Source organism: Myotis lucifugus, unplaced genomic scaffold (assembly GCF_000147115.1).
Source record: "Myotis lucifugus unplaced genomic scaffold, Myoluc2.0 scaffold_69, whole genome shotgun sequence".
Lineage (NCBI taxonomy): Eukaryota > Metazoa > Chordata > Mammalia > Chiroptera > Vespertilionidae > Myotis > Myotis lucifugus.
In genome coordinates, this window is record NW_005871117.1 from 750,671 (window position 1) to 778,642 (window position 27,972).

The 27,972-nt window shown below is 46.6% G+C and overlaps 1 protein-coding gene across 12 annotated transcripts in view; it reads left to right on the forward strand.

Moving 5' to 3' along the window:
- Positions 1-27,972, forward strand: part of KCNMA1 (potassium calcium-activated channel subfamily M alpha 1) — a 674,818-nt gene that overhangs the window by 331,880 nt on the left and 314,966 nt on the right. For 11 of the 12 annotated variants that reach the window (XM_023755062.1, XM_006090207.3, XM_006090192.3 and 8 more), the window contains exon 3: positions 10,731-10,792. In XM_023755062.1, coding sequence (XP_023610830.1) covers positions 10,731-10,792 — 62 coding nt within the window. Of the gene's footprint in view, positions 1-10,730; positions 10,793-11,880; positions 12,187-12,288; positions 12,495-27,972 lie in introns of those variants that run through there. The other variant, XR_002829657.1, reaches the window with a different exon arrangement.

The window sequence follows — 27,972 nt, forward strand, 5'->3', positions numbered from 1 at the left end:
CACCTGTATATATAGTCTCATATGCATGTATATATCCACCCATCTATAGGGTGTGTGTTCTTTATATGGGGACGCCCCAGCGCAGGCAGAGCAGGTGAGTGATTATGGAGCCCAGCGGTCCAGGATTTTGAGAGGAATGTCCCAGATTGGAGAGAGGTGCAGGCTGGGCTGAGGGGATCCCCCTGCCCCCCAGCCCCCGTGCATGAATTTCATGCATTGGGCCTCTAGTCTATAATAATAAAAGCATAATATACTAATTAGACTGGACATCCTTCCGGATGAACTTCCTGAGGAAACTGGGGCTGCGAGGGAAGCCCGGGTGCTGAGTGCCTGCCGGCGGCCTGAAGGAAGCCTGGGTCCCAGGTGCCAGAGGGAAGCCAGTGCTGGCAGCCGGGGGAACGAAGGCCTACTCTTGCACAAATTTTGTGCATTGGGCCTCTAGTGTGTAAGAATTTCCTTCCTTTTTAAGGCTGAATAATATTACATAGGATGGATATATATATAGAGTAGAGGCCCGGTGCACGATCAGGCCTCTGGCAGTCAAACATCCCTCTCACAATCTAGGACTGCTGGCTCCTAACCACTCACCTGCCTGCCTGCCTGATTGCCCCTAACCGCTTCTGCCTGCCACCTGATCACCCCCTAACCACTTCCCTGCCAGCCTGATTGACACCTAACTCCTCCCCTGCCGGCCCGATCGCACCCAACTGCCCTCCCCTGCAGGCCTGGTCCCCTCCAAATGCCCTCCCCTGCCAGCCATCTTGTGATGACATGGAGGTAGCCATCTTGTGGAGGCCATCTTGTGACGATGAGGGGGTGGCCATCTTGTGATGGCCATCTTGTGACGATGTGGAGCGACCATCTTGTGATGACGTGGGAGCGGCCATCTTGTGATGACATGGGGGTGGCCATCTTGTGATGCGAGGGCGGGAGGGTCAATTTGCATATTACCTCTTTATTATATAGGATATATGCCTATCCTATATAATAAAAGCCTAATATGCAAATCAACTGAACAGCAGAAGGACAGGGTGCTATGACGTGCACTGACCACCAGGGGGCAGATGCTCAACGCAGGAGCTGCCCACAGCCCACAGACCCTAGGCCAGCCAAGGCGGGTGACAGCAGGGAACCCCTCGGTCACCCCGCCAGTCACCCCACAGATTGGCCCTGATCGCTGGCCAGGCCTAGGGACCCTACCTTTACACAAATTTGTGCACTGGGCCTCTAGCATATCTATATATCTACATATCTATATCTATATCTATATATCTATGTCTATATTTATATATCTATCTATATTTACCTATCTATATTTATCTATATCACATGTTGCTTATTTATTCTTCTGTGAATGGACATTGGGTCACTTCCACTTTTTGTCTGTTGTGAATAAAGTTGTTATGAATTTGGGTGTACAAGTGTCTGTTTAAATCCCTGCTTTCAATCCCATTTTTTCCTTTAACATACTATAAAAACTGCCAAGATTTGAGAAACAGGACAAAGATGACCATAGATTTAGTCCTTGGTGACAGTAAGTGGCAACTGGCAACCTGACAGTGCTATAGAATCTTTCTTGTCCTATAAACCTAATTAAATTAAAACCCAGTTGGCCAAACCCACATGCATTTAAGCCAGATAATTTTTCCAAAAGCTCATTAGCTGCAAACTTGGGAGCTCTACCAGCAGATGCAAGTTTTTCCCTCAGATTTTTCAGTAATTAGACAGGAAAGGCCTTTCACACTTTAGACCGCAAGTGGAAGATTTTATCTTGCTTGCCAATGTAGTTTTAATGCCCTTGGTAAAAATATACAGAAATCAACCTGTTGAGTTTTATGATGCAGTGATGTAAGATTCCAGTGTCACTACTAGTAAACCTCAATTCTCAGGAGGAACACAGGTTTTAGGGAATTTTTTTCAGACTTAATGTTACAATTGCTTTCCACTTTTTCAGTTTCTCATTTCAGTTATACTACATTAGGCTTTGAAGGAACACATTCAACTCTTCTGTATGTTTAGGTTGTGCAAAATGAGATGGGCATGGTCAGTAAAATCCAGGGTGTAGGACAGGTGACCCTCCTGTGACAATCAGGGAACACTGTTCGCAGAAGTGCACACAGCTCGTGCCCTAGAGTTATGTCAACCAGGGCCCTGATTTATGCTGCAGATTCTTCTTTAGGGAACAGAAAAAACAAGCTTCAGACCCTCTATACCCATCTTTATTAGCTACATTTTCCTCTTCCCTCTCCAAAAAGACCATTTATTGCACTTAATTTTGTATGTATCCCAGCAAATGTGTGATTTATAATAATCTTGTTCTTTGTAAGTTATACTCAACATGAACCCTATTGCCATGGCCGGTGTGCTCAGTTGGTTGGGCTTTGTCCGGTGCACTGAAAGGTTATGGGTTCGATTCCCAGCTAGAGCATATGCCTAGGTTTTGGGCTCAATCCCGGTTGGGGTGTGCAGGAGGCAGCCAATCAATGTTTCTCTCTCTCCTTCCCTTTTCCTCTTTCTCACTAAATAGCAATAAAATTTTTTTTTTAAAAAAAAGGAGCCCTATTATTTTCTAGGCTTCCTTTTTATCTGTAGTAATTTTGAAATTACCTAATTTAAAAATGGACAGAGATACATTGCTGGGAATGTAGTGATTAATATATATTGATAGAGACCCAACTTTGTGCTTGATTAGTAGAGTATTAGTTTATTATCTCTGTGTCCCTTGCAACTTGTGTGTGCGTGTATATATACATATACTAGTACACACACACACGCATACACACACGCATACACACACATATATATCTATATCTATATCTATATCTATATCTATATCTATATCTATATCTATATCTATATCTATATCTATATCTATATGTTCATGCATTATTTATACATGAATTCACCTCCTCAGTTCAGACATGTGTTTTACTCCATTTCCACAGATTCCTGGTCCTGATCCCAATCTTCTTCACCTAAGGCTTCTGACGTGCATCACTTTAATTGAACCTGTTTTTCCTAGAGACGCAGTTGCCCCACTTCTCTCAGTGGAGGTTGCTTATTTCTTTATAGTCCAGGGACCATTGGCCACCCTGGCCCTCCATCGCCCTGCCATCCTGGTGTGAGACCTTTACTCTTGAGCATCCTGCCATCCACCGAGTCCTCACTCCGTCTACCCCCCTGATGCTGCCATCTACCTGCCTGCACTCCATTACTCAGGATGGTTTCCTGCTGTCAACCTCAGCTCTCCAGCTGTTGCCTGAGTCTGTGCACACGAATCTCCTATCTATCCCCTGAGTGTCCCAGACCCTTGACCTTCTCAAGGATGAAGCACTTCAGCCAGCTGTCCCTTGGATCCCCACACAGGGAACTACTCCTCACGTCTGAGGTCCATATCCTTCCATTCTCTCATGCGTCCACTGCACCCAGTCTCCAAACTCATTCTTCAGTCTGTCCTCCAAATACTCATGTAACAAACATGGAGACACTGCTAGCTCTGGGAATGTAGTGGTGAGTAAAAAACGACATGTACCCTGTCTTTATAGAACTTGCAGCCCAGCAGAGGATAGAGAAATTAATCAAATGACTGCACAAAGAAATATAAAACTTCTGGGGTGCCAAGTGCTACAAGGTACAGACTATGCTCACAAGGGACCTTCCCAAGTTAGGTGGGCAGGGAAGTGACAGTATAGCTGAAATCTGAAGGATGACTAGTCTGTGAGGGGAGCTAAGTCTTTTAGGAGGAGGGACGTACTTATGCAAAGGCCCTGCGGTAGGATTTTTTTTGGGTGCTGGCCATGTGGTGAATAAGAAGAACTGAAAGTTCCATTAACTGGAGTCTAGAGAGGGAGAGTGTAAGATAAAGCCAGAGGGAAAGAAAAGGGCCAGCTTTCCAGGGTTTTGTGAGCTTGTCAAGGATTTTTTTTTCATACAAAAGCCACAGACGTCATTTGAAGCAATTGAAGGGGGTTCTCTCCAAGTATGTCTCGTGTCCTAAAAATCCAGTCCATTCTACACTAAGTAGTATTGCATTTTATATATTTCACTTTTGGAGGCACCGGATTTAAATGCCCACAATTCACAGGCATTTTATCTCGGCTTCCTCACATAGTCTCAGTCTTATCTGGAAGTCCCACGTATTTTATTTTAAAGCTGTAATTCTAAAGACTGACTCCTGAAATCACTTTCTTTTTCCTTTATTTCGTCTTGAATACATCTATACTTATGCTATTGTTTGGAGTCTTGGTTTCCAGGGAATCCATTTACAGCATTTTTGTGTAAACACTTGCATAAGTCAAATGAAATGCGCCACGATGTTAGGTTGGAAAGTTAGGGGACCCTCGGATATCTAAGTGGCACTGTCAAAATATTGCTTTTATGCTTTACAAATCTTTTGTTACTTATGATGACAAAAATACCTTTTTTGGTAGCAAGATTATATATACTGTTGGGAACCATTAAGGGTGTAGGGATGAGAAAAACATGTTACTATGTTCGCCTTTATCCCTTGGAGACACCACTGAGCTCAGAGTATGAGCTTTCAGGGTAAAACCTACAAAAATGTGGGTTTTTCAGAGATCACAGGGGCAGGAGGTGAGGGGGCTGGGTCAGGGCCCCCTCCTTTTCCTTCAGCCACGGCAGGGCTGAGGCACAGGGGCCCCTCTGGCTTTGTGTTTGTGGTGCGGGATGTCAAACTGCGTGAGCAATTGATTGCCTACTGGAAACACCAATGAATGGGAGTGTCCGTGGAGTTCCCACTTGTGATTTATGAAAGAAACAGCAACTCTGACACAGATTAGTAACACATCATTGCCATCATACTCAATTATTATAACGATGCAAAAATGGCTTACAGTGGCGTAAAAGAGGCTGCCTTTTTAAGCCAAAAGTTTTTAGTTCTTTCACTGTAAGCAATGACCTGTCAGGGTCCCCATTTGATAACCATCTGTCCCAATCCCAGCATTTCACAGACTGGGAGACTGAGCCCCAAAGACATGAAGTGATGTGCTCCAGAGCGTACTGCTTCGTGGGGCAGAGCTGAGACTCAGAGCCAGGCGGCCTCCTGATGGGAGTCTGTGCTCTCCCCCTGAGGCAGTCACCGGGCATGTCAGTCACAGGGGGCGCCTGGTGTCGTCCTTCCCTGGGACAGCCAGGTGGACCGGGAGAGTCCAGAGCCCTCTCCCCCTCCTTGGTCTCCCCTTCTCCCCTTCCCCGTCTACATCTGCGGTGATAGTGGTGTCACTTCCCTGTCCTCTGTTAGGCATCTCCAGGTGTCTGTATGTATGTGCAGCCTTTACCGAATTCACAGGCACCTCCCAAATCATTCAAGCTTCTGGATTCCATGCTTCAAAGTGAAGATGAGGCCTGAGGAGGCTCTTTTAGTTTTCTGTTTTCCTCTCTCTCCCTCAAGGCCCGTGCCTCAGCGTTCACTACCTGTTTGTTGGAGCTGTTAGACTCACCAGACCAGACGTCACGAGTTGGGTGTCGGAATGATGTTGTCTCCCATAAACAAAGTGTCCCCAGATTGTTTTGCCTTAGGAGCTCTCATGTCTATTTTTTTATTACAGTGGCTTTAATTGAATATAAATTCTCCTCAATTAAAAAGTCATGCGCCTTCGGGATCACGTATAGGAAATTGTCCATGTTCTGGGGGGTGGCTGCTGCCAGTATCTGGCTAGGCCCCGATCAAACATGCAGAATCATTAATTAGGGCCATTTGTTCTGCTGAGAGCTGAGCAGAATGTGTAAGTCCTGCTCGGGAGAGAATTAATTCATCTTCCTCTCTGACTTTGTAGAGTACTCCTAGCACGATTCTCCAAGCCTGCAGGCCTCATGCATATGTTCTGATGGGCTAATTGCTAAGGAGACATTTGTAAATTAATCTCTGACTTGAGCTAAGTGGTTTCCCCTAATGGCTTTAATTCAGTGACTCCCATTCTTGGCCACACGTCAGCTTCACTGGAGGAGCTTGTTAAAAATAAGAGATGTCCAGCTCACTCCCCACCCTCAGGCTCGAGATTTCCTGGTCTCAGGACGGAGGAGGGCGTCTCTGTTTATAAGGAAAGCTCTTGAGGTGATCACACACCTGTTCGCAGTCGGCTCTGTGAGCCTCGGCTTTAAATGCTCGTCTGAAGGCCTCGGAGCCTCATATGTTGATTGAAAGCATTTGGGCCCAAACCTGACACTTGAAACCAGGTTCTAGAATGGGCAGCATCTCGGAAGAGTCTCTGTTCCTGATCCATTCCCCTCCCTATTCTCATCGCTGGGTCTGTCCTTCCTTGAAGAGCTCCAGTGCCCTGAGGGCGGATATTCCGGCTGTTTTCCACTTTTATGGGCTTTCTGAGACATTTGGAAAATCTTCAGAGCCTGCTGGAATTTCCAGCATGAAGGTGGCTGTGAATATTCTCTCTTAGGCAGCTGGTGTCAGGTGTTAGGGACAGGCGTTCTTCTAGTACAGTGTGTGTGTGTGTGTGTGTGTGTGTGTGTGTTTTCTTGGCATTCTGTGCAAACACATGCTATGTTTGGTCTTGGAGTTTTGAAAATAGATTACGCACAAGCACCATCGTTTTAAAGACATCTCTATAAAATCTCTTGTGTTCAGGAATCTCACACAGGAATCTCACACTCTGCAAACATCACACAGCATGCGGTGTTTCCAGTAAACCTAAGCATATGGCAATGAGCACCATGCAGGTAGCCAAGGTGATTTGGTGAAACTGGACTATGAAAAGTGAGGAAGGCTGGCACTGGGGGCTGAGAGGGCACGCTCACGTTATCCCCTCGGTCTGACTGTTCACAAGCTCTTGTTTGCTGAGGTGCTTTGGGAAGCACCTGGTCATTGTGAGCTTATTCTGTGACTCAGCTGCTGGAGGGCGAGTGTCTTCCTGTCTCAGCTTTTATGCTTCTCTTGGCCTCATCTTATGTCGCAGGCTTCAGTGTCCCTTACCCCTGGGACTGTGGAAGTGCATAGAGAGACTCCCCATCTCCATCCTTCTTACTGAAGGGGCATGAGAGGAGACAGGATACGTAGGAAGAAGGGACACTTTGAGAACAAGGAGGGTATTGAGACCAGAGCCCTGTTCCTACCCCTCCTAGTTCTTCTCCATTCAGGTGTGTTCCAGCAAATCAGTAGCATATGTATTGATCAGATGGTTGAGCACCGACTAGATGTAGCATAGGATTCATCTATGTAAAGAGTACTGCAGAAGGAGTATATTTTATGACTCCAAGTGGACTTTTTCTTTTGTTTTTCCTAAGGCTTTATGCATAGCAGATGTGAAATAAATACTTGGATGATTATTTGGGGGTGCACTATACCAGAACTATTACCATTTAGGCTAAAATAGAATTATGTTGTGTGATGAAATAGATTTTTTTATATTTAGAGTAGGCTGCTCAGCCAATGGAGGATTTGTCAAAGAGATAGAATGTGTGTGTATGTGTGTGCATGTGTGTGTGTGTGTAAGAGAGAGAGAAAGAGAGAGAGAGAGAGAGAGAGAGAGATTGTTTATTAGGCCCGTAGAAGATGAATCTCTATTGGTTTCCTGTCTTCATGGCCAAATCCATAGGGTTAATGTATTTTCTGCAGCACTTGGATCCAGGCTGACAATGTGATCACGCCTGACATGATCAAGAGGCATTTACCAAGTTTAAAAATCACATGCACACCCTCTGGCTGGGTGGCTCATTTGGTTGGAGCATCGTTCCGTACGCCAAAATGTCACGGGTTTGATCCCTGGTTGGAGCACATGTGGAAGGCAACCCATTGATGTGTCTCTCTCTTCCATGTTTCTCTCTCTCTTCCCCTCCCCCCTCTCTTCCATTCTCTCTAAAAATTAATGGGAAAATATCCTCAGGTGAGGATTCACAAACAAACAAAAATAATCACATGCACAGTTGTTTCAGTACGGAGAACAGACCCTCTGCCCATCTATGGTTTCATGCCTGGGGTGGGAACTGGGACCTCCTGGAGAGGGAGGGAGCCTTCCAGCTGAGCTTTAGGAGCTGAGCACAGGTCCCCTCAGCAGCAGCCTCAGTCCCTGGAGACTTGGAGGTCGCGTGCCTCCTGGACTTCTTCCCTTCTTGCCTTATCAGGGAGAGGCTGATATGTGAGTTTGCATCTTAAGAGGAGAGTAGGAGTCCTTCCCTCCTGTCACTGGCTGATTTGCTCAAATGAGCTGCACATCATTTCCTACAGCAGAGGCCGGTCGAGGGGAGCTGGGAGAAAGTAGTGTCAGCTGCTTTGACCACTCCAGCCTGGGGAATCATCGCCATTGCAGGAGAGCGATGCTGAGCTCATTACAGAATGATGTAGATGCCTTTTGCAAGGACTTCTTTCCTATTCTTTCCCCTTTCTGTTTCTCCTCCTCTCCTCTTCCCTCCTCCCCTGCCCCACCTTGCCTTTCTTCTTCTTTCTTCTCCAGATTTTAATGGAATGAGCCCGTGTCCCCAGCTTGGCCAAAGCTCAGCATTCACACGCACAGGCACACACACACATGCAGCCAGATTGACAGGGGTGAGCCTGGAATCAGCTGTTCATGAATGAAGCAGAGGTCCTGCCCCTCTGTGCTGGCCACGCCCCTTCTCTTTGAGGCATTCTGAGAATGAGGTCAGAGCCAGGATCTATGGCTTGTGTCTCAGAAAAAGCAGCACAGGTCAGAATTAATCTTCAGCTATTTGTTTGGCTGCCTCATTCAGCTCATAGAGGGGAAAGCAGAGGGTTGTTCATGGTTTTTGTTTTGTTCCTGTGCAGAACTTTGCAAGGAATGAGTGAGTGAGTGAGTGAGTGAGTGAGTGGGGAGCGTCAGGTGGCTGCCAGGGCGTTTGCGCCGGCTCCATGGTAATTACTGACAGGCTGCAGGAGTTTCCTTGGATCAACTGGGACATGTTTTCGTTTTTAAAACAAAATGGAAAAATAAAATAGGCCCCGGTGGTGTCTTAACACTTCCTCTCATGAGGAGAATTTATCAGGTGCTGTGGAACCACATAGTCCCTTTACAGGGTCCAGTTGTTTTAACCATCAGCTTTTAAATATGGAGCTCACCCTCCCTCCCTGTAGCTCCATGGTTCTAAATGAATATGCAGATTTCATTTCTGTCAGCCACTGTGGAGTACAGAAATGTGTGAACGATATTCTCTCTCTCTCTCTCTCTCTCTCTCTCTCTCTCTCTCTCACACACACACACACACACACACACACACACACACACACACTCACACACGGCTTGATTCTTACCTAGTCTTTACATAAACTGGGTTTTATCTCTATGCACCAGCCAATGCCAGAGGGATGTTCATAGATGCTCCGAGGAGACTGACACTTCTAACCCCTTCCACCCTTCTCCCCCTGCAGTTCCTGTAGGAGATTAGCAGGTCTGAAAGGGAGCTGTTGCCCCTGGCATTTTATGTGGTGGTGGGGGTTACTTTTTGTTCTCAAGATTAATCATTGGCTCTTAGCGTCTGTTTTATCTTTGAACATCCTTCCGGTTGGACCAGGACTCTCCTCCGTGAAAGATCAAATAAACAAATGAGAACGTGGAGTGAGCAGAGAGGCGTCCGTATCAGCCCGATCTGCTACATATTCATTTGATGGACTTTGGTGTGACAGGTATCCTCGGAAGGGGATGCTGCACTGTCTTTTCTATCAAAGGTGATTACCTTTGAGTGAAGAGTGTGAAGGAGAACAAGGATTGCCATGTAGCCGGCCTCACGTGCGAGCTTAAACGGTTTCCAAAATACTTAGACCTGTCCCCCCACTCCCTCCCCCATGGATATCTGTACAAGCAGCAAATTTGTGCCCCTCCCGCATTTTATTACGAGTTTATTGAAATAAGTACAACTTGAGAGCAACATTATAGGATCATCTCTACCTAAAGGGATTGACTACTTTGCCCAGATGAACTGTTAGGTTCTGAAAAGACAAAGCTATAGCTAGACGTTCCTGGCTTCTGGGAATGAGTGGGAAAGAGAAGACGCGTGTGGTCCTAGAAATAATTGGACCTTTTAAAAAATTTCGTATTGAATTTATTGGGGTGACATTGGTTCGTGGAATTATATGGGCTTCAAGTGTACAGTTCTGTAATGCATCATCTGTATATTGTATTGTGTGTTCGCCACCCAAAGTCAAGTCCAACTTTCTGTTTTTCAATTGCTATTTCTTGGACAGAAACAGAAAGTGAATTCGTGGTTGTCTAGGGCTCAGCTAGCAAAGGAGGATTAACAGGCACGAGGCAGCTTAGTGAGACTATGGTGATGGTTGCAGAACTTGGTATAATTATTCAAAGTCATTGACTGAATTGTACATTTAAAATGGGTGAATTTTATGGTAGTATGTAAATTCCACCTCATTAAAGTGGCTAAAAATTGATATTCCTGTATTTAAGTTCTCTTGGGGCCTAACTTGCATATAATATGAAACATTTTCCCACTGAAGTGTGTGTCTTCACTTTGGTGGTGGAGAAGATTCACCCTGAGATTACAGGGCCAGATACAAACCCCAAGCGTTAGGATATTAGAGTCTGCCCTGACCCCTGTTGGCCAGCAGTGAGGTTGCTGCCCACTGCCTGGTAAGGAGCCAACATAAGGGGAGAAAAGGGGTAGGTTTCCAGGCAGGCCCCAGAAAGCACCTGGCACCACATTTCCGAGCTGCGGCTACATGTGTCATAAAATTAAAAAATAAAATCCCAGTGTTGTTCCGCCCTTAAGTTATGCATTTCTCTCTTGTTTTGCAGGTTGTCTTAGTCTTTGCTCTCAGCATTGGTGCACTTGTAATATACTTCATAGATTCGTCAAAGTGAGTATTCAAATCCGTTGTCTTGCCCTGTTTTCCTGACACAATTGTGAGTCCTTATTTACATCCATCAATGAGTTGCTTTAGCATCAACCTTCGCAAGCGCCTCCTGAGTGTGGAAGACTTTTAGAGGCAGGCGGGGCTGTGGGTGCTGATTTTCTGAACGGGAAGCAAGTTCTTCCAAGGAAGGACTCTGCTGGCTAAGACAGGGAGGGGGGAGTATCGGAGTGCTGGGTATTGTTTATGTGTAAATAACTGTTTCCTGAGTATTTGCACTGAAGAGGCCAAGAGGGTCGGAGAGTTTTGTGCATTTGCAAACTCTGGGAAGTTTAAGTGTCCAACTGGCCAGGGTCTGAGCCATTCTTGCCATGGTGGTTGGGCTCTTTGCTCGCTAGGGTTTCAATGCTTTAATCTTGTTTGAGGTCAGTTAGAAAGCGTGATACTGTCCTTTGTACCTGCCAACCAAATACTCAGCTGAAGCATCGCTCGCTGGTGCTTTTTGACTCGAGAAGGAAGGAGATGGGACAGAGTTCATGATGACTCCCAGAGGTGGAGACCGTGGCCATCTGAGAATTCCTAGAGTGGACACTCACACAGACCCTCGGGTGCCAGCTGAGTGGACTGGTGCTTCAGGGTGAGCCCGGGGTGAGGTCTGTGCCACAGATGGCTCAGGCTTTGTAGGAGGCAGGAGAGGTCGCCGAGCGGAGCTGCCAGGTGGTGGCCAGTTCTGCCCTGGTCCCTGCAGGCGTCACCCTGGTGCATCATCTGTTCCAGGGATTCTGTTGCAATCCTGACGCTGACAGCATCTGGGAAACCGGAGCTGAGCGGGTCTGGCCGGCCTGTCTGTGGTGACATGAGCTGGACACTGGACAGTGGCCTTGAGCTCTTTGCTTATGTTTTTCACTGTGAGAGTGTTTGTGTCTCCTTGAACCCTGTCCCTGGTATGGCTGCACATGAGCATCTGAGCCCAGGAAACCCGCTCGATGCCCCTGTTGGCAGACTCTTGTGTGTCTGAATTCTGAGCTTAATGTTCTTTCGCCGAGGCTCGGGATGGTGCTATTTCATGTCCGCCTAAACTCTGAATTTCTCAGAGGCATCTGGTCACCAGCCAGAGGATTTTGTGACTGGAATGCCAAGGCCAAAATATCATGTTAGGGAAGATAAAGAAAACACCAGCTCCAGTCACCTGTCTCTGGGGATCAGCCACGTCCGACAATCTGAGGTGGTTCAGCCTTCCCCACGCACCAGCAGGGCTGCGCTGGCCCAGCTCAGGGTGAGGGTCCTTTAAACTTTCTCAGGAGAGGAGATCCCACATGCTCCTCTGGCAGCTCGCCCTGGCCAAGAAAGAGAAGACGAGCTTTTCAGTCTGGAAAACTCCAAGTGGCATATCACTGAAGGTAAGCCCCTTGCAAATATCTCCTCTTCATCATTCTGACCATGATTGAATTGAAACAAAGATCTCTAAAGCCCTGGGTCTTATTTCTCCATTCTCTCCCCAGGCACATCCTGGGGGGTGCATCCCCTGCCAGTTTCCATGCCAGGACTCAGGAAATGGGTTTGGGCATGCAGTCTGTGTGCCCCAGACAGAGCAAGCCCTGACGTGGAGGTGAGTGTGGTTGTCGTTAGAAGGACAGATGCCTCGGCCCCTTCTTTCCTTTGCCTCTCTTCTTGCTCCTCTGTATTTCTGTTAAAATAAAAAGCTCTTGCTGGATGGGTCTGAATTGTGTCTTTTTTTACAGCGTCTACTGTGAGGCAGCCGTTTGTACTTAGATCCTGGTGGACTACCACAGGCAAGACCCTCTCCTTGGCTCCCCCCACTACCGCAGGGCCCTTTGGACTTTGTTCTGGTTCTGCTAAGCCCTGGGAAGCTGGCATTGGGGGTCGTCTCTGGTTCTGCTTCTGCAGAGAGTCTACGCCAAGAATGGACCTTCCATTCTGTTCTCAGGTTTTCCTATCAAAGTTCCAACAATCCTGAACCAAGACTGTCCTCACTCCCCCTGGGGACTGTTCTGGCCGCATCCTAAACGCGGTCTTTCCTCTCTGTCACTAGACTGTGTGGTTTGGCAGAGAGGGACTCTGTACATGGAAGACCTTATGTTTATGTCGCCCTTTCTGCTTTTCATTTGCATGTCTTCCTTTGGTGCTGGAACCATACCCCAAGGTTCTGTCCCAGGGGTGACCTGATCGGCATAGTCAGTACCAAGGAGTCTGCCATCTTTCTGGGGACAGCCGGCAAGCATGCTCAGTTAAGTAAGGAGAGGAATTAAAACAGACTCTGTAAGATAACCTTTATGATAAGTCTAAAGGTTCAGGAATAAAAAAATAATCTATTAAAATAACTACCATCAAGCAAAGTAAACAAGATAAAGTGAGATTCTATCCACACATAAAAAGCAAATGGAAAGTAGGTAGGAAAGCAGGCTGTAAATTCTTAATATCCATCTTTTCATTCAAAACTGTCATCAGTTTTACCCTCTGGTGGTTTTGCTGGCCATTGAAAAGAAATGGCATCTTGGAAAGAAATCTTTAAACTTCTCTTAGAATTTATACAAAATCATTATCCTGGAAAAAAGAAGTGTACAGTATTCTTCAGATGAATTTTAGTTGGTATTTATACCCTTCAAATGAATAAATAACTTAAAAGACAATCAATCTATAGGCCTTCCCTTGCGTGAACCTAACTGGGCAGACATTGTCAGTCAAATGGCTTGTTTCGGTGAATTTTAACCAGAGCTGGCCTCCCCCAGATGGTGGGAATACACTGACAACACAAGTTCAAGGTGTGAGGCTCTGCAGGTTCAGTGTCAAGACAGGCCAGTTTAGGTTGTGAGAGAGGACAGGTGGGCTGGGTGGTTATTCTACTTCTGTGTGGCAGCAGGGGAGGCCGGCACTTCTGAAAAGTGCCATAGTTGAAGGGCGCATGATCTTTTTAACCTTTCGCTGCTCATTTGGCTATCAAGAGGCTGTGGGTACGTTATTTCCAGATATTGTCTCAACTACATGTTTTTTTCTTTTCCGTTGCTAGGCCAGGGTGATCCCTGAGCAGTTCTTTTGCTCTTAAGGCTTTGAGAAGCCCTTCCTTGAGTATTACTTTTCCTGGTGATCACCGGAGAAGAATCGCATGGGCAGCTTCAAGTGGCTGCTGTGAGCTAAGACAGGCTGTCCTCACGACTCCTGGAGTTGAAAGCCAATGAGAATTACCTTAAATTGTGTTAAAATTATGCTCCCACCCAAGGAGAGGAGGCTGTTCCACCAAATCTGGATAGACATCAGTGTCAATTCCTTAACAGACACAGAGATGCATTAAGCCCGCCACACACAGCAATCCCCCCCCCAGAAGGTACCCCTCAGTTAGCCACAGAAGACAGTTATAGTCCAAAAGAAAATAACTCCATTTCTTTTAAAAAAAATATATTTTTTATTGATTTCAGAGAGGAAAGGAGAGGGAGAGATAGAAACATCAATGAGAGAGAATCTTTGATTGGCTGCCTCCTGCAAGCCCCACACTGAGGATCAAGCCTGAAACCCAGGCATGTGCCCTGACTGGTAATCAAACCATGACCTCCTGGTTCATAGGTCGATGCTCAACCACTGAGCAACACCGGCCGAGCAGGAACTCCATTTCTTTTCCATTCTTTTTAAAGGTGCTGTGCCTGTTTAAGGCACATCTCACTCCAACTCCTAATTCTGATGTCTCTTGTTGTTTACGCCAACACTTTCTTCTCACACACTCTGCTATTCGGAGAAGCAAAGATTTTTTTAAAAAAATGTACAGTAAGTAAGAAACAATTAAAAAAATAAAAGTGCCTTGGATATCCTGTGGGTGATGATGTCATCATGGCTGATCCAACCCTGTCAGCTTCCTCCCTTTGACATAAGAACAGTGATTCTTCCCTAATAGATAAGGGAACAGAAAGCCCCAAGATGTCAGTGTGAGTGCAGGCTTCATGGCTTGCATAATGCAGCAGCTCCTGCTGCTTCTAGAATTTCAAGAGGAAGTTGGAAGAGAGAGCGGCTCAGGGCCCTGGGAATTTGCCCTTTTCCAGGGGCATTCTGGGAAAGGATGACTCACCTGTGAATATATTTATTCCTTTGATTCATGTTTAAACTCTGCTACTTTTTAGGCTGTAGTTATGTGGATTATGAATATTTAATATTGCGTATACTGAAAATGAAGGTCAGATCCTGCTTACGTGACTTCAATGCTGACTCCTGTCTATGCAAGGCAAGCTGCCTGCTGTTAGCAGAGTAAAGCTGAAAGGTTACACATTGTTAAAAATCTCCTTAATGACTTTATTTGCTCCAGAATGGCTGGTCCGCAGTGGGGGGCTACTTTCCTGTTCCTCTGTTGGCTTCTGCTATCTTCTCTTGGCTTCTGGTATCTCCTCTTGGCTTCTGGTAGGGGCAGCTGTTTGGGATGTGGCCATAAGGAGTGGGGAGCGAACAGTACCCCCAGGCTTGGAGAGCGATCTCATGTAAGGGCTGGATGCCAGGGTAACAGCGGGATTACGACGTGAAAATGGCCTTGCCTTAGTCTTGAAAAGTTTACGTTTGTATTCAGTAATTCATTCATTTGGTATCCATTCATTCACTTGAAACATCTTCAGAGTGATAATGCTGAGTATTTTCCACATGGTAAAAGTGCTATGGTTAGTTATGGTCAAGGAAAACTGATTTTAAGATTGCAATAGAACATGACCTGGCTGTGTTTATGGTCTCTGGAAATAAAACTGGTCCCACTGAGGTAAGAGGGATACCCAGAGCTTTAGCAGAAGCGACCAGTCACCCAACTGCTTACCTGCCCCGTCTTCACAGGCCAGGCCTCTCATCCCTCAGCCAAGACATCCTCCTCAGGAGGGAAGGGAGGGACCGGTTGGAGGGAACTACATTCGCTGATCATGTGCTTTGTATGGAGTCTAGTGCTAAGCACTTTAAGATAAATAGCACAAGCAGTCCTATCAAAGTCTTCTAACTACATCATAGAGGAGGTATTACAGCATTCCCACTCACAGGTGAGGCCGAAGTTGCAGTGTTTACTCCAAACCACGTAGCTAAGAAATTGTGGAGCCAGGATTTGAATCCAGCATGTCTCAAAGCATCGCTCTTCCATGTCAAGAAGTGAAATTCCAGGCTGTGGAAGCGACTAAATGGGTTTAATGAAGAGTTGCAAGAATGAGAAGTCCCTTAGCCTCATACCTCTCCCAGCCCGCCCCCCTCCAGTCACCTGTCTTGTTTGCCCATTCGTTCTCCATCTCCCCACTTCTCACCTTTGGGGCCATGTTTGAAAGTCAGCAGTGCTGATGAGGGTCCTATGACAGCTTTCTCCCTACGACATGGGACGTGTGGGGCAGATCCCTGGGACATGTGCTGTCTGATGTCTCCTTGGACCTTGATCTGTTTCTTCCAAATTTGGTTTCCTAGGACTATTTTCTCTTCTATCGCAGGGAGTAGCAGCATTTTGTGCTGGACTGGGGTCAGGTTAGCAGAGAACAAGGAAAGATGTTGTTTCTCCGGACTCTTCTCGCTGAAGGGATTCTTCCTCGGCAGAAAGACCCTTTGCCCTCCCCGCTTGCCTAGTTCTCTGGGACAGTAATTGCCACGCTAACGGAGATAACGGCGATAACGGCAGAGGCCCTGCTTCCCATTAGATGATTGTATCTCACTAGAGAGTCGAGGAATGTAGGTAGCTCTTCATTGTGTGCCTAGCCAATTAGTGTTGTCAAACCAATGGACTCCAGGAAAGTGTGGCCCCAAATATGTTTCCATGGAGTCTTTAAATGATTTTTAGGTGTCTGGCTTCCTCCTCCAGGTTTGTTCTTAGTAACTGTGCACCCAGGGGTTGACACAGCGCCTCCCACATGCCCACCCTCCTGGCAGGCACCCGGCAGAGCTGGGAGGTCAGCGTAGGCCACCTCCATGTTAATGTGTTGTAGACCGTAAAGTACAGTGAACGCTCCTGTAACTGTCCCCATTTGCACACCCCTTGCCCTGCAGCATGAACAGGGCAGCCCAAGGCAGAGAGGAGGCTCTGTGCCCAGCTCCTTTATGGAACCGGGCCCTTCGAGGTAGGATTCTGAGAAATTTGCTTCAGCTCTCCTCCTTCTTCTCTGTTTTGAGAAGCCATGGCCAGCGTTTAACCTTTGTCGAGGAAATCAACAGGAATCACTGTGTGTGTAAAACATCTCCCTATTCTTTTTTTTTTCCTTTTTAAATACGCCCCCCAATTTTCTTCCTCTCTTCCTGACATTTTTATTGCTGGGCTTTGGTTCGGAAAATTACGGGTAGGGAAAGTTCAAGGGCAGGATGTGCAGAGCAGCAATGCACATCTGTGAAGGGAACACAACAGGAGAGCCAGCAGCTGTTGAAAGAATGGGGTGTCAGGTGGCCGAGGAGCTGAGCGTGCTGGAGGGAGGCGGAGGGGGAGACGCCTTAGGGGCAACGAGGCTGTAAATAACTCCCAATGGGAAGTTCTTGTTCCCTTTCAGAATTTAACCTCTAATGGCAACAATTGATCCTCTGACATGGGAGAGACCCTCACCCAACTGTTCTACCTCCTCTAGTTTTTCAAATTGCCTCTCTCATCAGTTGGGTATAAACGTGAAGATAAGATGGGTGGAGAACATGCCAAGCGGGTAAGCGCTCTCCTTCCTTCCCCTCCACACTTCGAGGGGGTCTCTGCTTCCCCACTTGCTTCACATTGTGATAGATAGGCATTTCCTGCTTATCTTTGATGTTTCCTTGGAGCAAATCAGGGACTATGTTAGGAATAGAGGGAGGATGGAGCTGGACCTCCCAGGTTTGCTGCAAAAGGCAACTTTAGGATAAAATGTTAGAACTGGAAGAGGTGTCAGAGTCCACCTGGTGTCACCGTTCTCTGGCCTCAGCACCATCTCCTATGGGATGAGGACTAAGTGACCTGCTCAAGGTCACCCCAGTAGCCAGGGGCAGGGTTAGAGCCGGAAGTTGGAGTCAGAGCACTGCCTTCTCAGCCCAGGCCCCTTTCTACTTCATCTTTTGTTGTTGTTGTTTCTCTCTACAAAATAAATAGTGAACAAAGATGTGACAATGAGTATTATCCATTGAATAGTGAAGGAAATCATGACCTTTTATGACAGTTCCGGAGTTTCATGCTGTTATCATGGGGGAACTTTGGGGCCATGGAGAATAGCGATCATCTCAGGTGGAATTAATCAAAACTGGCCAGGTGGCTGCTTGGGAAAACTTTAGTTCATCCCTTAGCAAGGGGCCTTGGATTCCCTGATTTCATGATTCTGCTACTCCTTCCTTCATCCCTCCCCGCTACTATTTCAGAGGGAGAAGTAAGAGTTCACCTCTGTGGTAGAAGGCTAACAAGGCTGAACATATTCGTATGGCCTGTTTGGAATTATTATGCAAAACCTTTGAAGATTTTTGCCCAATTGCTTATTTGTTTATCTTGTAAAAACACTATCTGATAACTATAAATCATATCTACTGTAGTTTTGAAAATTAGAATGAATTATTTCTTCTCATCTCCAGAATTTAAAAAGAAAGCATTAAATGAGCTGTCACTGTATTAGCCTCTTGTTTCTTTTAAAAAAATGATTACTTCCACCTGGCTGGTATGGCTCAGTTGGTTGAGCATGGTCCCATGCGCCAAAAGGTCACAGGTTAGGTTCCAGGTCAGGGCACATGCCCAGATTGCAGGCTCCATCCCCAGTAGGGTGTGTGCAGGAGGCAGCCCATCCATGTCTCTCTCTCTCTCTCTCTCTCTCTCTCCCCCTCCCTCCCTCCCTCCCTCCCTCCCTTCTCTCCTTCCCTTCATCCCTTTCCCTTCATCTCTCTGTCTAAAATAAACCCCAACACAATATAAAACATATTTTAAAAAATAAAAAAAATGATTACTTCAGGGCAAATGAAGAGAATGCATCCCCTTGCAGACCCAGCTAGTTAGTTGTCTTTTCTAAACTAGCATGAGTTTAACCCACAAGAGGTATGCGAGGGCTGCATCTTCTCCCGCTGGCACAGCCCAGTCCTTTACCTGAAGTCACAGCCAGGCGAGCCTTCATCTGCTGAGAGACCAGGTGGGAGCCAGCTGGAGAGACAGGAGCTCAGAGTCCGTTAATGGAAACACAAGGGCAGAGCTCATGCTTAACACAGCCATGGTGCCGAGGTACGGGCTCAACTATTACGGCTTCCACATGGGATTTATGGGCTGCAGACAGGAGTGGAACTGTGACCTCTGTCTCTGCTTTTATCCCCTTGTTCTTCCTCCTGTCAGCCTGACAAGCTGCCACTTTGGGGAGACCCTGGTCAGTGATGAGTCATTTGTGGTTTAGAAATAGAGTCCTTGCAGCAAGGATGCCCTTGGGACTTTCTGATGCATAAGTCACTGTTCCCAGAACTTGGGAGGTGGGAGTGTGTGTGTGTGTGTGTGTGTGTGTGTGTGTGTGTGTGTAGGGGGCAATCCTCTCCTACCTATAAACCGACGGGAAAGCATAGCATGAAGGGACTGGCAACCTGTCTCATCATCACAACAGGGATGACACTGAGAGCCGTGTACATGTGCTCTCACTAACAGGTAACAGACTCCATTAGGTACAGGCTTGTGTGCAAGGCATGTTGCTAGGTTTGGGGGATTTTATATACAATGTAGTAGACTGGCTCTTTTCCATTGAGATATATATATATTTTACAAGGATCAGGGATGTCCAGACAAAAATATAGGAAAAATAAGGTAATAAAACAAGGTAACAAGTGAAATATATAATCAATGACTAATAGGAACATTGCAAATTATAAGTGCTGGAGGTTGAGAAGCTGAAAAGATAGCTGGATGTTTATGGAGAATTTTGCTCTGGGGAGGTTTTGAGTTGAGGAGACAGAAAACTCAGTCTCCCCTGGGTCTAGGCTCCACAGTGGGGCTGCTATGACAGCCTGCACCGGCCCCTTGGCTTACATTTTTGGTGTGTGCTGAGTCCAGAAGAAGCCTGACTGGAAGCCCTACTGTGGTTAAGGATTGAGAATGCTTCGAGGACAGCAGAACAGTCAGAAAAGCAGACTGTCTCTGGTGGCGATGCTCCTCTTCTCCATATGCACATGATGAAAACCTTCGGAAATTTCCAGAAGGGGCCAAGTGGAAGAAAGCCGCCCCATCTTTTTGATACTTCAGCCAGCAGGCACTATGCCTTTCAGGGGCCTGGCTTATGAGCTTCCCACACGCAGAGCATCCACGGATGTGGAGGGAGGAAAGCCGTGGCAGGTGAGGCTGTGCCATCCACAAAGCCCACAGCCCAGCCTGAGTTGTTTGTCTGGAGCCGGCGTGAGCCTGGAGGGCCCATTGGGATTTTCATGAGCTCCGTTGCCTTCTGGGTTCCTTTCTCATAAAGAATATGAACAGTTTATCTTATGGCTGTGTTTGTATAAAGATGAATATAATCCAGGCTGGATTCATTATTACATATTCATTGTTATTACAGTGACTTTTCTCTTCTGATTTTAAACAAATTAAAATGAAGACGTTTTTCTGGGCGGGACCCGGCACCGTGCCCGCCGTGCCTGGTGGAGAAGTTGGTGCTGTTCCCTCCTTGCCTGTCAGCCCCGTTCGTCTGGAAGTTTTCGCAGATGAGAAAACATGCCAGAGACAGATGCCTCCCACCACACCGTCCCCGTGCCGTCTTACAAAAATAAAAATAAACGTTTCATTGCAAACCACGCCTTATGCCTCAGCTTCGGGAAATATTAGCTTCTGCAACCCAACATTTTCCATAATGGCACCTGTGGATATGTCCACAATGAAAACACAAACACCTAATCATGTTGCCTTTCTGCCCAGTTTTTAGGAAACATGTGCTTTGTCTACTCTTATATGTGAATATGAACCTGGTCTCCTTAGGAGATCGGTTCCCTGAGAATACCACTGTAAAAATAGCATTTCCTATTTCTGAGGTTTACACACTCCAGTAGGCAGAGGCATGTGGATGTGCGAAAGAGGGGAGTGGGTCCGGGGAGGCCTGGGGTGAGTGGAGAGCTCAGCGTCTCCTGACGCGCCCCCGGGTCCAGGGGATTGGGCCCAGCAGTAATGCAGACTCTTGTAATCAAATCTGCCCTCGTTCCAAAGAAAAGAAAGGAAGCTGGGCTGTATATTGAATCTCCAGTTCTAAAATGTTCCCCAGGACTCTGAAACTTTTAAAGTGCTCTCAAGCCAACCAAAACACCGCTGCGGTCCACATTTGGGCCTCCCGTTTGCAGTCTCTGTTTTAAACTGTGTCTCTTTCTGGTCTTGAATTAGCTCTGCTCCCTGGGTGCCAGAAAATGTCCTTAATTCTTCTTGGTCTTCTGTCTCCCCCAAAGGGCCCCTTCTCTCTCTACGATGAGAGACCTTGGCCTCTAGTTGCTCCGTTTCCAGTGGAACACACTTTCAAAGGCTGCTGAAGTTGGTGTGCACTTTTCTCTAGGCAGATACTGTATGTCACAGCAATAAATCACCCACAACTTACTGTAAATCCCCAGAGCTGCATAGACGGACTCTACGTCATCCCTGAAAAAGACGTGGCGAGGACTTCATAAACATACACTCTGTTTGTTTAAGAGCTGCGAGCGCTTTTTAAACTTGGTTGCTAGGTGCACAAGGGTGTATTTTCCAGGACATAAATGGAAGCGAACATAACCCCCTTAAATTGTCAGATTCTTTCTGAGAAACGAGGCCCAAAGCTGTCTGTGTTTGGCCATTGTGTTGACTTGACCAAAACAGAGTTGTGACACTAAGTGTGTACGTGTTGACAATTGCTCAAGACTGTCTTCTGACTTACTTGGCTATACGGACACATGGTGTGAAACTGGGTTAATTTCTGGCATGTGTGGCTGGGAAGGCATGGGCTAACGCAGATAAAGCCTGGCTGTGGACTTCGTCAACCTTCAAGTTTGCAATTTTCTGGGCATTAGGGTCAACACGGTACTCATTCGATTCTCATGTTGTGGCCCCTTCAGAAACAAAATTGGAAGCACCTCTGGACCTTTCTTCCCAGATATGGTCCCAAATCTCAGCTCCATCCACACCTCCCAGCCTTCCACTATTTTACATGGAAACTTGGCGGTTCATGTTAGAGCAGCCTTCGCTGTGCTTGGGTACAGAGTCTAGAGCAGCGGTTCTCAACCTGTGGGTCGCGACCCCTTTGGGGGTCGAACGAACCTTTCACAGGGGTCCCCTAAGACCATCGGAAAACACAGATATAATTACATATTGTTTTTGTGATTAATCACTATGCTTTAATTACGTTCAATTTATAACAATGAAATTGGGGGTCACCACAATATGAGGAACTGTATTAAAGGGTCGCGGCATTAGGAAGGTTGAGAACCACTGGTCTGGAGCTTAGGTATTGTCAGAGTTGGGGAAAAGATGATTGCTTCATTAAGACAACCCAGAATGACCCAGGTCCCAGCTGTTTCATCATCTGGTTTCTGAATGGAAAACACTCATCCCCCTTTCAGCTGTCATGATTCTCTCAGGGAGAAATCGTGAGTGTGGCTCCAGGGCCTGCCTGCCTGTGAGATGCTGGAATCTACTGAAGGCACATGTCCTTCGGCCCCATGTTCCTCTTCACGCCCAGACAGAGAGCCCATCTCTTCCCTCGAGAGCTGGTGTCTTCACCTCTCCCCCCTCCACACACACCAAAGATGCTCAGCATCCAGTGTGAGACCCACTGCATGTGATGTTGAAGCCCTGGAGGGAATTGTCGGGACGGGATAGAGAGAAAGGGGAACGCGCGGATGCTCTTAGATGACTCCACCTGGCACTGCTTTTTCCTGCAGCAGCACGAGGAAGTGGGTGAGGAGCGCAGTAAGGATTTTCCCTCGTCAGGATGGCATGACCAGGCATCAGCAGGCAAGGTCTGAAGGAGCAGCATTAATAACTGAGGCGTGTGCTCCGGGCGGCCGGGCAGCCCGTCAGTGCCTTGGAGAACACTTCGTTATTGAGTGTGGGGGGACCCTGGGGGTGGGCCAGGAGGGGCATTTGGTGGCTGCCTCCATGTGCATGCTTGGCTGAGGTACCAGTGAGTAAGAGTTGGAAGCTACAGCAAGGAAAACTGTAGCAGGCGATGAGTGCGGATCACCAGGTGCAATGGTGGTGCTTCTTTTGTGGGACCGGCACCCCTTTGGGAATTTGATGCGGCTGTAGGGATTTTGCTGGTCAGGGAGCCTGATATTGTCTGTGGACCCCAAGCTAAGGATTCCTGCTGGGTAGGGCTGTTCACCTGCTCCTTCCTGTTTCTTTTGCCATGAAGATCACATGGCAGACAGAGGGCAGTCTCCACAGGGCCAGGAGCCAGCCCTCTCCTGCTACAAAACACTGCAGTGTGTTTTCTCTCCTTGAGCAGGCTCCCACTTTCCCAACTGCATTTGCAACCTTGAACATGCGGGGGCGGTGCTGGTGAAACTAGGGAGGGCGGCCCCCTGCTTCCCAGCTAGCCCGTTAGTTCCAGGCAACACTGAACGCATGTGGGGTGAGAGGGGTCCCTAGGGCAGAGCCTGGACACGCTTAGGTTCCTTCTCCTAACACTGCGGGTCAGCACCTGTTTTTAAGGGAAGATTTCCTCCTTAGGCTGCAAAGCAGGGATGCCAGTCATCTCCAGCCGCAATCCCATCCAAGATCCATCTGGGGCACCAGGACCTGGGCACTATTGGGCTGCCCTGACAGGTGCCGGCAGCTGCCACTTCTCCCGAGGGCTGTGTCTTACCCACAGCTGGAGAGTCGCTGGGGACCTCTGTGGGCTCCTCCCACCAGGCTTCACAGCAGCTTGACAGAAAACAGAAGAGCGGCTTCGGAGGAAGCCCGTCTCCTGGAAGCCCTGTCCCTTAGATGTCTTCCTGTCCGCACCTGTCTCCAAGCCAGCCGGCTGTGACAGTTTAATTGGTGAGCGGAAGGCGGGGCAGGGAGAAGCAGGCAGGGGCGAGTGGCATCCGGGAAGAAGGAGACTCCCCTGAGATGAGCAAGGAGAACGTGACAGACTTAACAGACTTAACAGACGGGCTGAGAGGCTGCGCAGAGGCAGGTCCTGACCCAGGCTTGCGGAGAGCACTGGCTGGCTGAAGAGACCTTCCCAGCTGCCTCCTTCCAGCTGCCTCCTTCCAGCTGACTCCTTCCCCAGCCAGTGTGTGCGCTGGGCACTGAGGGACCATGAGATGGGCTGGAGGCTGGGGCCTGGATGGGAGTGGGTACAAAGGAAAGGCAGTGGCGCCGAGCACTTAGCAGCTGGATCTGGAACCAGACCTTTCTGGGATTGGTCCTGCCCTGCCTGTGCTTTATAGCTGTGTGTCCACAGGCAAGTGAGCTAACCTGTCCAAGGTAGGAGGCCTTTACTTTGTGACATGGGTGAAGATGGTGATGAGGGACAAGGATAATACCTACCTGTGGTCCTGGGTGGAAAGGCTTAGGCGATGTATGTAAAAGCTCTTAGTGCAGTGCCCGGCATGAAAGTGGTCACAGAAGTATTAGATGTTGTTGTTGTCCTTTTGAGGTGGGTTTTATAAACACACTAAAGTTAAGGAATAAGACCAGGGAAGCCCACTGAGCCTCAGTGTTCAGTTTTTCTTGGGGCTCAATCACAGAGACTTGGGTGCCTGCCCTCAGTTTTCAGTCATCTTGGAGGATGACAGATACCACGTAACTCCAAGCCCCTCACCATTTATCACATTGTTAGACTTCCTGGTGTGGGTACCCCCCCGTCCCTTCACCTCGTTACTATCTCCCTGACCCAAGACACCCAGGCAAAGACCTTTATCAGGCCTGACACCCCAAGGGCTTAGAGATTGCCTTCCAGAAGTGAGGGTCAAGACCACACCTGTCTCCGGGCAAAGCTAACATATTTACAGCAGAGTCAGTGAGGGGACTAAGGGGTCCTGTGAGCACAGGCCTGAGTAGCAGGAGAGGGAAAGCTACTCCACCGAGTCCGGGGTTTCCAGGGTGTGCCCATGTCAGCAGAATCACTTGAAAACAATGTGATTATCCATCTCCTCGGCCCCTGCATACACTCAGGCTGGATAACTCGTCAGGCAGCTGGTAAAATGAAACTGGGCACAGGGGACAGGAAGTAAGTCACCTGGATGCCTGCTCCCCGTGTGGGTGAGATGCCCTGGACACTGCAGGCCTTTGATTGAACCCCATTTGCTTCCATCTCCAGGTGACCAGGACACCTCCTGTGCCCTGTTCCTTTGCAGACCAGATAGATGGGCCTACAGGTGCCCTTGGCCACTTTGGTAAGGAGAACATCTGTCTCCCTGCTCCAATTTAACTTCCTGCTGTAAGGCCTGATGAGGTCAAACCCAGAAAACGGCGAGACCGCAAGCTGGGGATAAAATGCAGGTCCGGCAGCCACCAGGCCACGCTGCCCCCTTGCCACCTGACAAATGAGACCATCTCCAGCCAGAGACAGTTGGTAATTGTGCAATCAAATTAGTGTGGATTTCAGCTTAATGAAGTGCTTAATGTCCTGAATGAGGCTGAGCCCTAATATTTAGAGAAGCAAGCGGGACCCCAGGAAAGACAAGAACAGACCTCGCTTAATGCCTGTTAGTATTAATTGTGCTTGCAAATGCAACCTTTTCAGAAATTCATCCTTCGTGTGAGGCCCGGTCCTGCTGTGTTTTTGCTACGGGTTTTTCCTGCTGGGGCTGATAAACAGGACAGTGGAAAGAACATTTTACTGGAAATCTCTGCTGAACTGCACGTCCTAGGGCAGATCTTGTTCACGGCATCTCGGTTTTCTCAGTTGAAGAGCAAGAAACATCTTTCTCTGAAATTTCTATTTTTGTCCCTCAAAGTGACTTATTTTTTTGAGTTAAAGATTGATACTCTGGAGGCAGGTTGACCTGTGATACATCTTCCCTCTCTGACTTACTCGCTGTGTGACCTTGGAGAGAACTTAACCTCTCTGAGCCTTAGTTTCCATTACTGTAAATACGGATAATAATAATTCCTGTCCTTGGTTCTAAGAACAGTCAATGGGCTACTGCATGTAAAGCACATAGTACAGGACATGGACAGATTAGCACTTATTAAATCCGGTTGATGTTATAAATGTGAAATTATTTTCAGGATGAATTATGCATCACTACCTTGGTATCAGGAGTTTTTATTTTCATTAAGCTGATGATTTAGCTCTTGCTTAGAGAATTACTGATGATTCAGTAATTAACTCAATAAATATTTATTGAATGGCTATTATGTGCCAGGCACTGTTTTAAGCGCTAGGCACTTCCAATTGCAGTGTCAGAGGGAGACACGTTGGCAGATAAATAAGCTAATTTCAGTTGATGATCAGTGTTGGGAAGAAAATTAAGACAATAATGGGAAAAGCAGGATTTGTTAACTTTTTTTGTGCTGAGAACTCCTTTGGTAGTCTAGTGAAGACCATGACTCCCTTTTCAGAATATCTAAAAATGCATAATATAAAAACATTGAGTTATAAGAAAACCGATTATATTGAAATACAGTTTTCAGAATGTACATGTGCCTATTGACTAATGCAGAGGTTCTCAACCTGTGGGTCGTGACCCCTTTGGGGGTCGAACGACCCTTTCACAGGTGTCGCCTAAGACTATCAGAAAACACATATATAATTACATATTGTTTTTGTGATTAATCAGTATGCTTTAATTACGTTCAATTTGTAACAATGAAAATACATCCTGCATATCAGGTATTTACATTACAATTCATAACAGTAGCAAAATTACAGTTATGAAGTAACAACGAAAATAATTTTATGGTTGGGGTCACCACAACATGAGGAACTGTATTAAAGGGTTGCGGCATTAGGAAGGTTGAGAACCACTGGACTAATGCATTCTCACCGAGATCAAGCACAAGTTCTAATACAACCCTATAATTCTAAAATAGGATTAGTGTAAATGACATTTTGAGATAATCTATATCAGTGATAGTCTTATATGTAAATCGCTGGGATTTTTGTTACTAACAAAGTCAGAGGTATCACTAATACTATTCTAGTTTCTTGCCCACATTTATGGTGAAAGGAATGCTTCATTTGAGTTAGAGGTTAACAAAAATAAAAATGTAATTTTTCTCATCCAAGTTCATAGATTCTTAATATTCCCCAAAGACCTCTTTGGAGTCTGTGGTCTCTGGGTAGGAACCGTTGGAAAAGAAAGTGACTTTTGCTTCGGGTTGAGCTGTTTTTCAGAGATGAATAATGTGATTTCTGCTTTAAAAAAAGCCAATCTGGATATTTAGATTAACAGAATAGGCTGGAGAGTCCAGAAATAAACCCATGCATCATAGGTGACTGATTTCGGGCAAGGATGCCAAGATCACTTAATGGGAAAAGAACAGTATTTTTTAAAATGGTTCTGAGACCACTGGATAGCCACAAGCAAAAGCATGAAGGCGGACCCTTAACTCACACCACATACAAAGTTAACTCAAAATGGACCTAAGTGGAAGAGCAGAAACTTTTAAACTTTTAGGAGAAAACCTTTTAGGGGTAAACCTTTGTGGCATTGGATTTGGCCATTAATTTTTAGTGTGATATCAAAAGCATAAGCAACGCAAGAAAATAGGTCAATTGGACCTCATCAAAATTTAAAACTTTCGTATTTGAAAAGGCACTATCAACGTAGTGAAAAGAAAATCCACAGAATGGGAGAAAATGTTTGCACATCCTATGTCTGTTAAGAGTCATATCTAGAATATATAAAGAGCTCTTACAGCTCAGTAACAAAAAGATAGCCAATTAAAAACTGAGCAAAGGATAAATCTTCATCCACACAGGAGTTATCAGGTGAGTGCAAATAAAAACTACAATGAAATACTACTGCACACTCACTGGTATGGCTGTAATAAAAATGAGAGCTCATAAGGCTTGGCAAGGATGAAGATGTGGACAAATTGTAAGCCTTGTATGTTGTTGGCGGGAATGTAGAAGAGGATGCAGCAGATTTAGGAGGCCAACTGACAACTTCTTCAAAAGTTAAACATAGAATTACCATGGACATAGCTGTTCCACTCCCAAGTATATACCCACGAGAAATGAAAGCATATGTCCACTTAAAACTTGTGCTCAAATGTTCATAGCAGCATTATTCATAATAGCCCCAACGTGGAAACAATGGACAATTGAATGAACAAAATGAGGTATATTCATGCATTGGAATATTATTTGGCCATGAAAAGGAATGCAGTA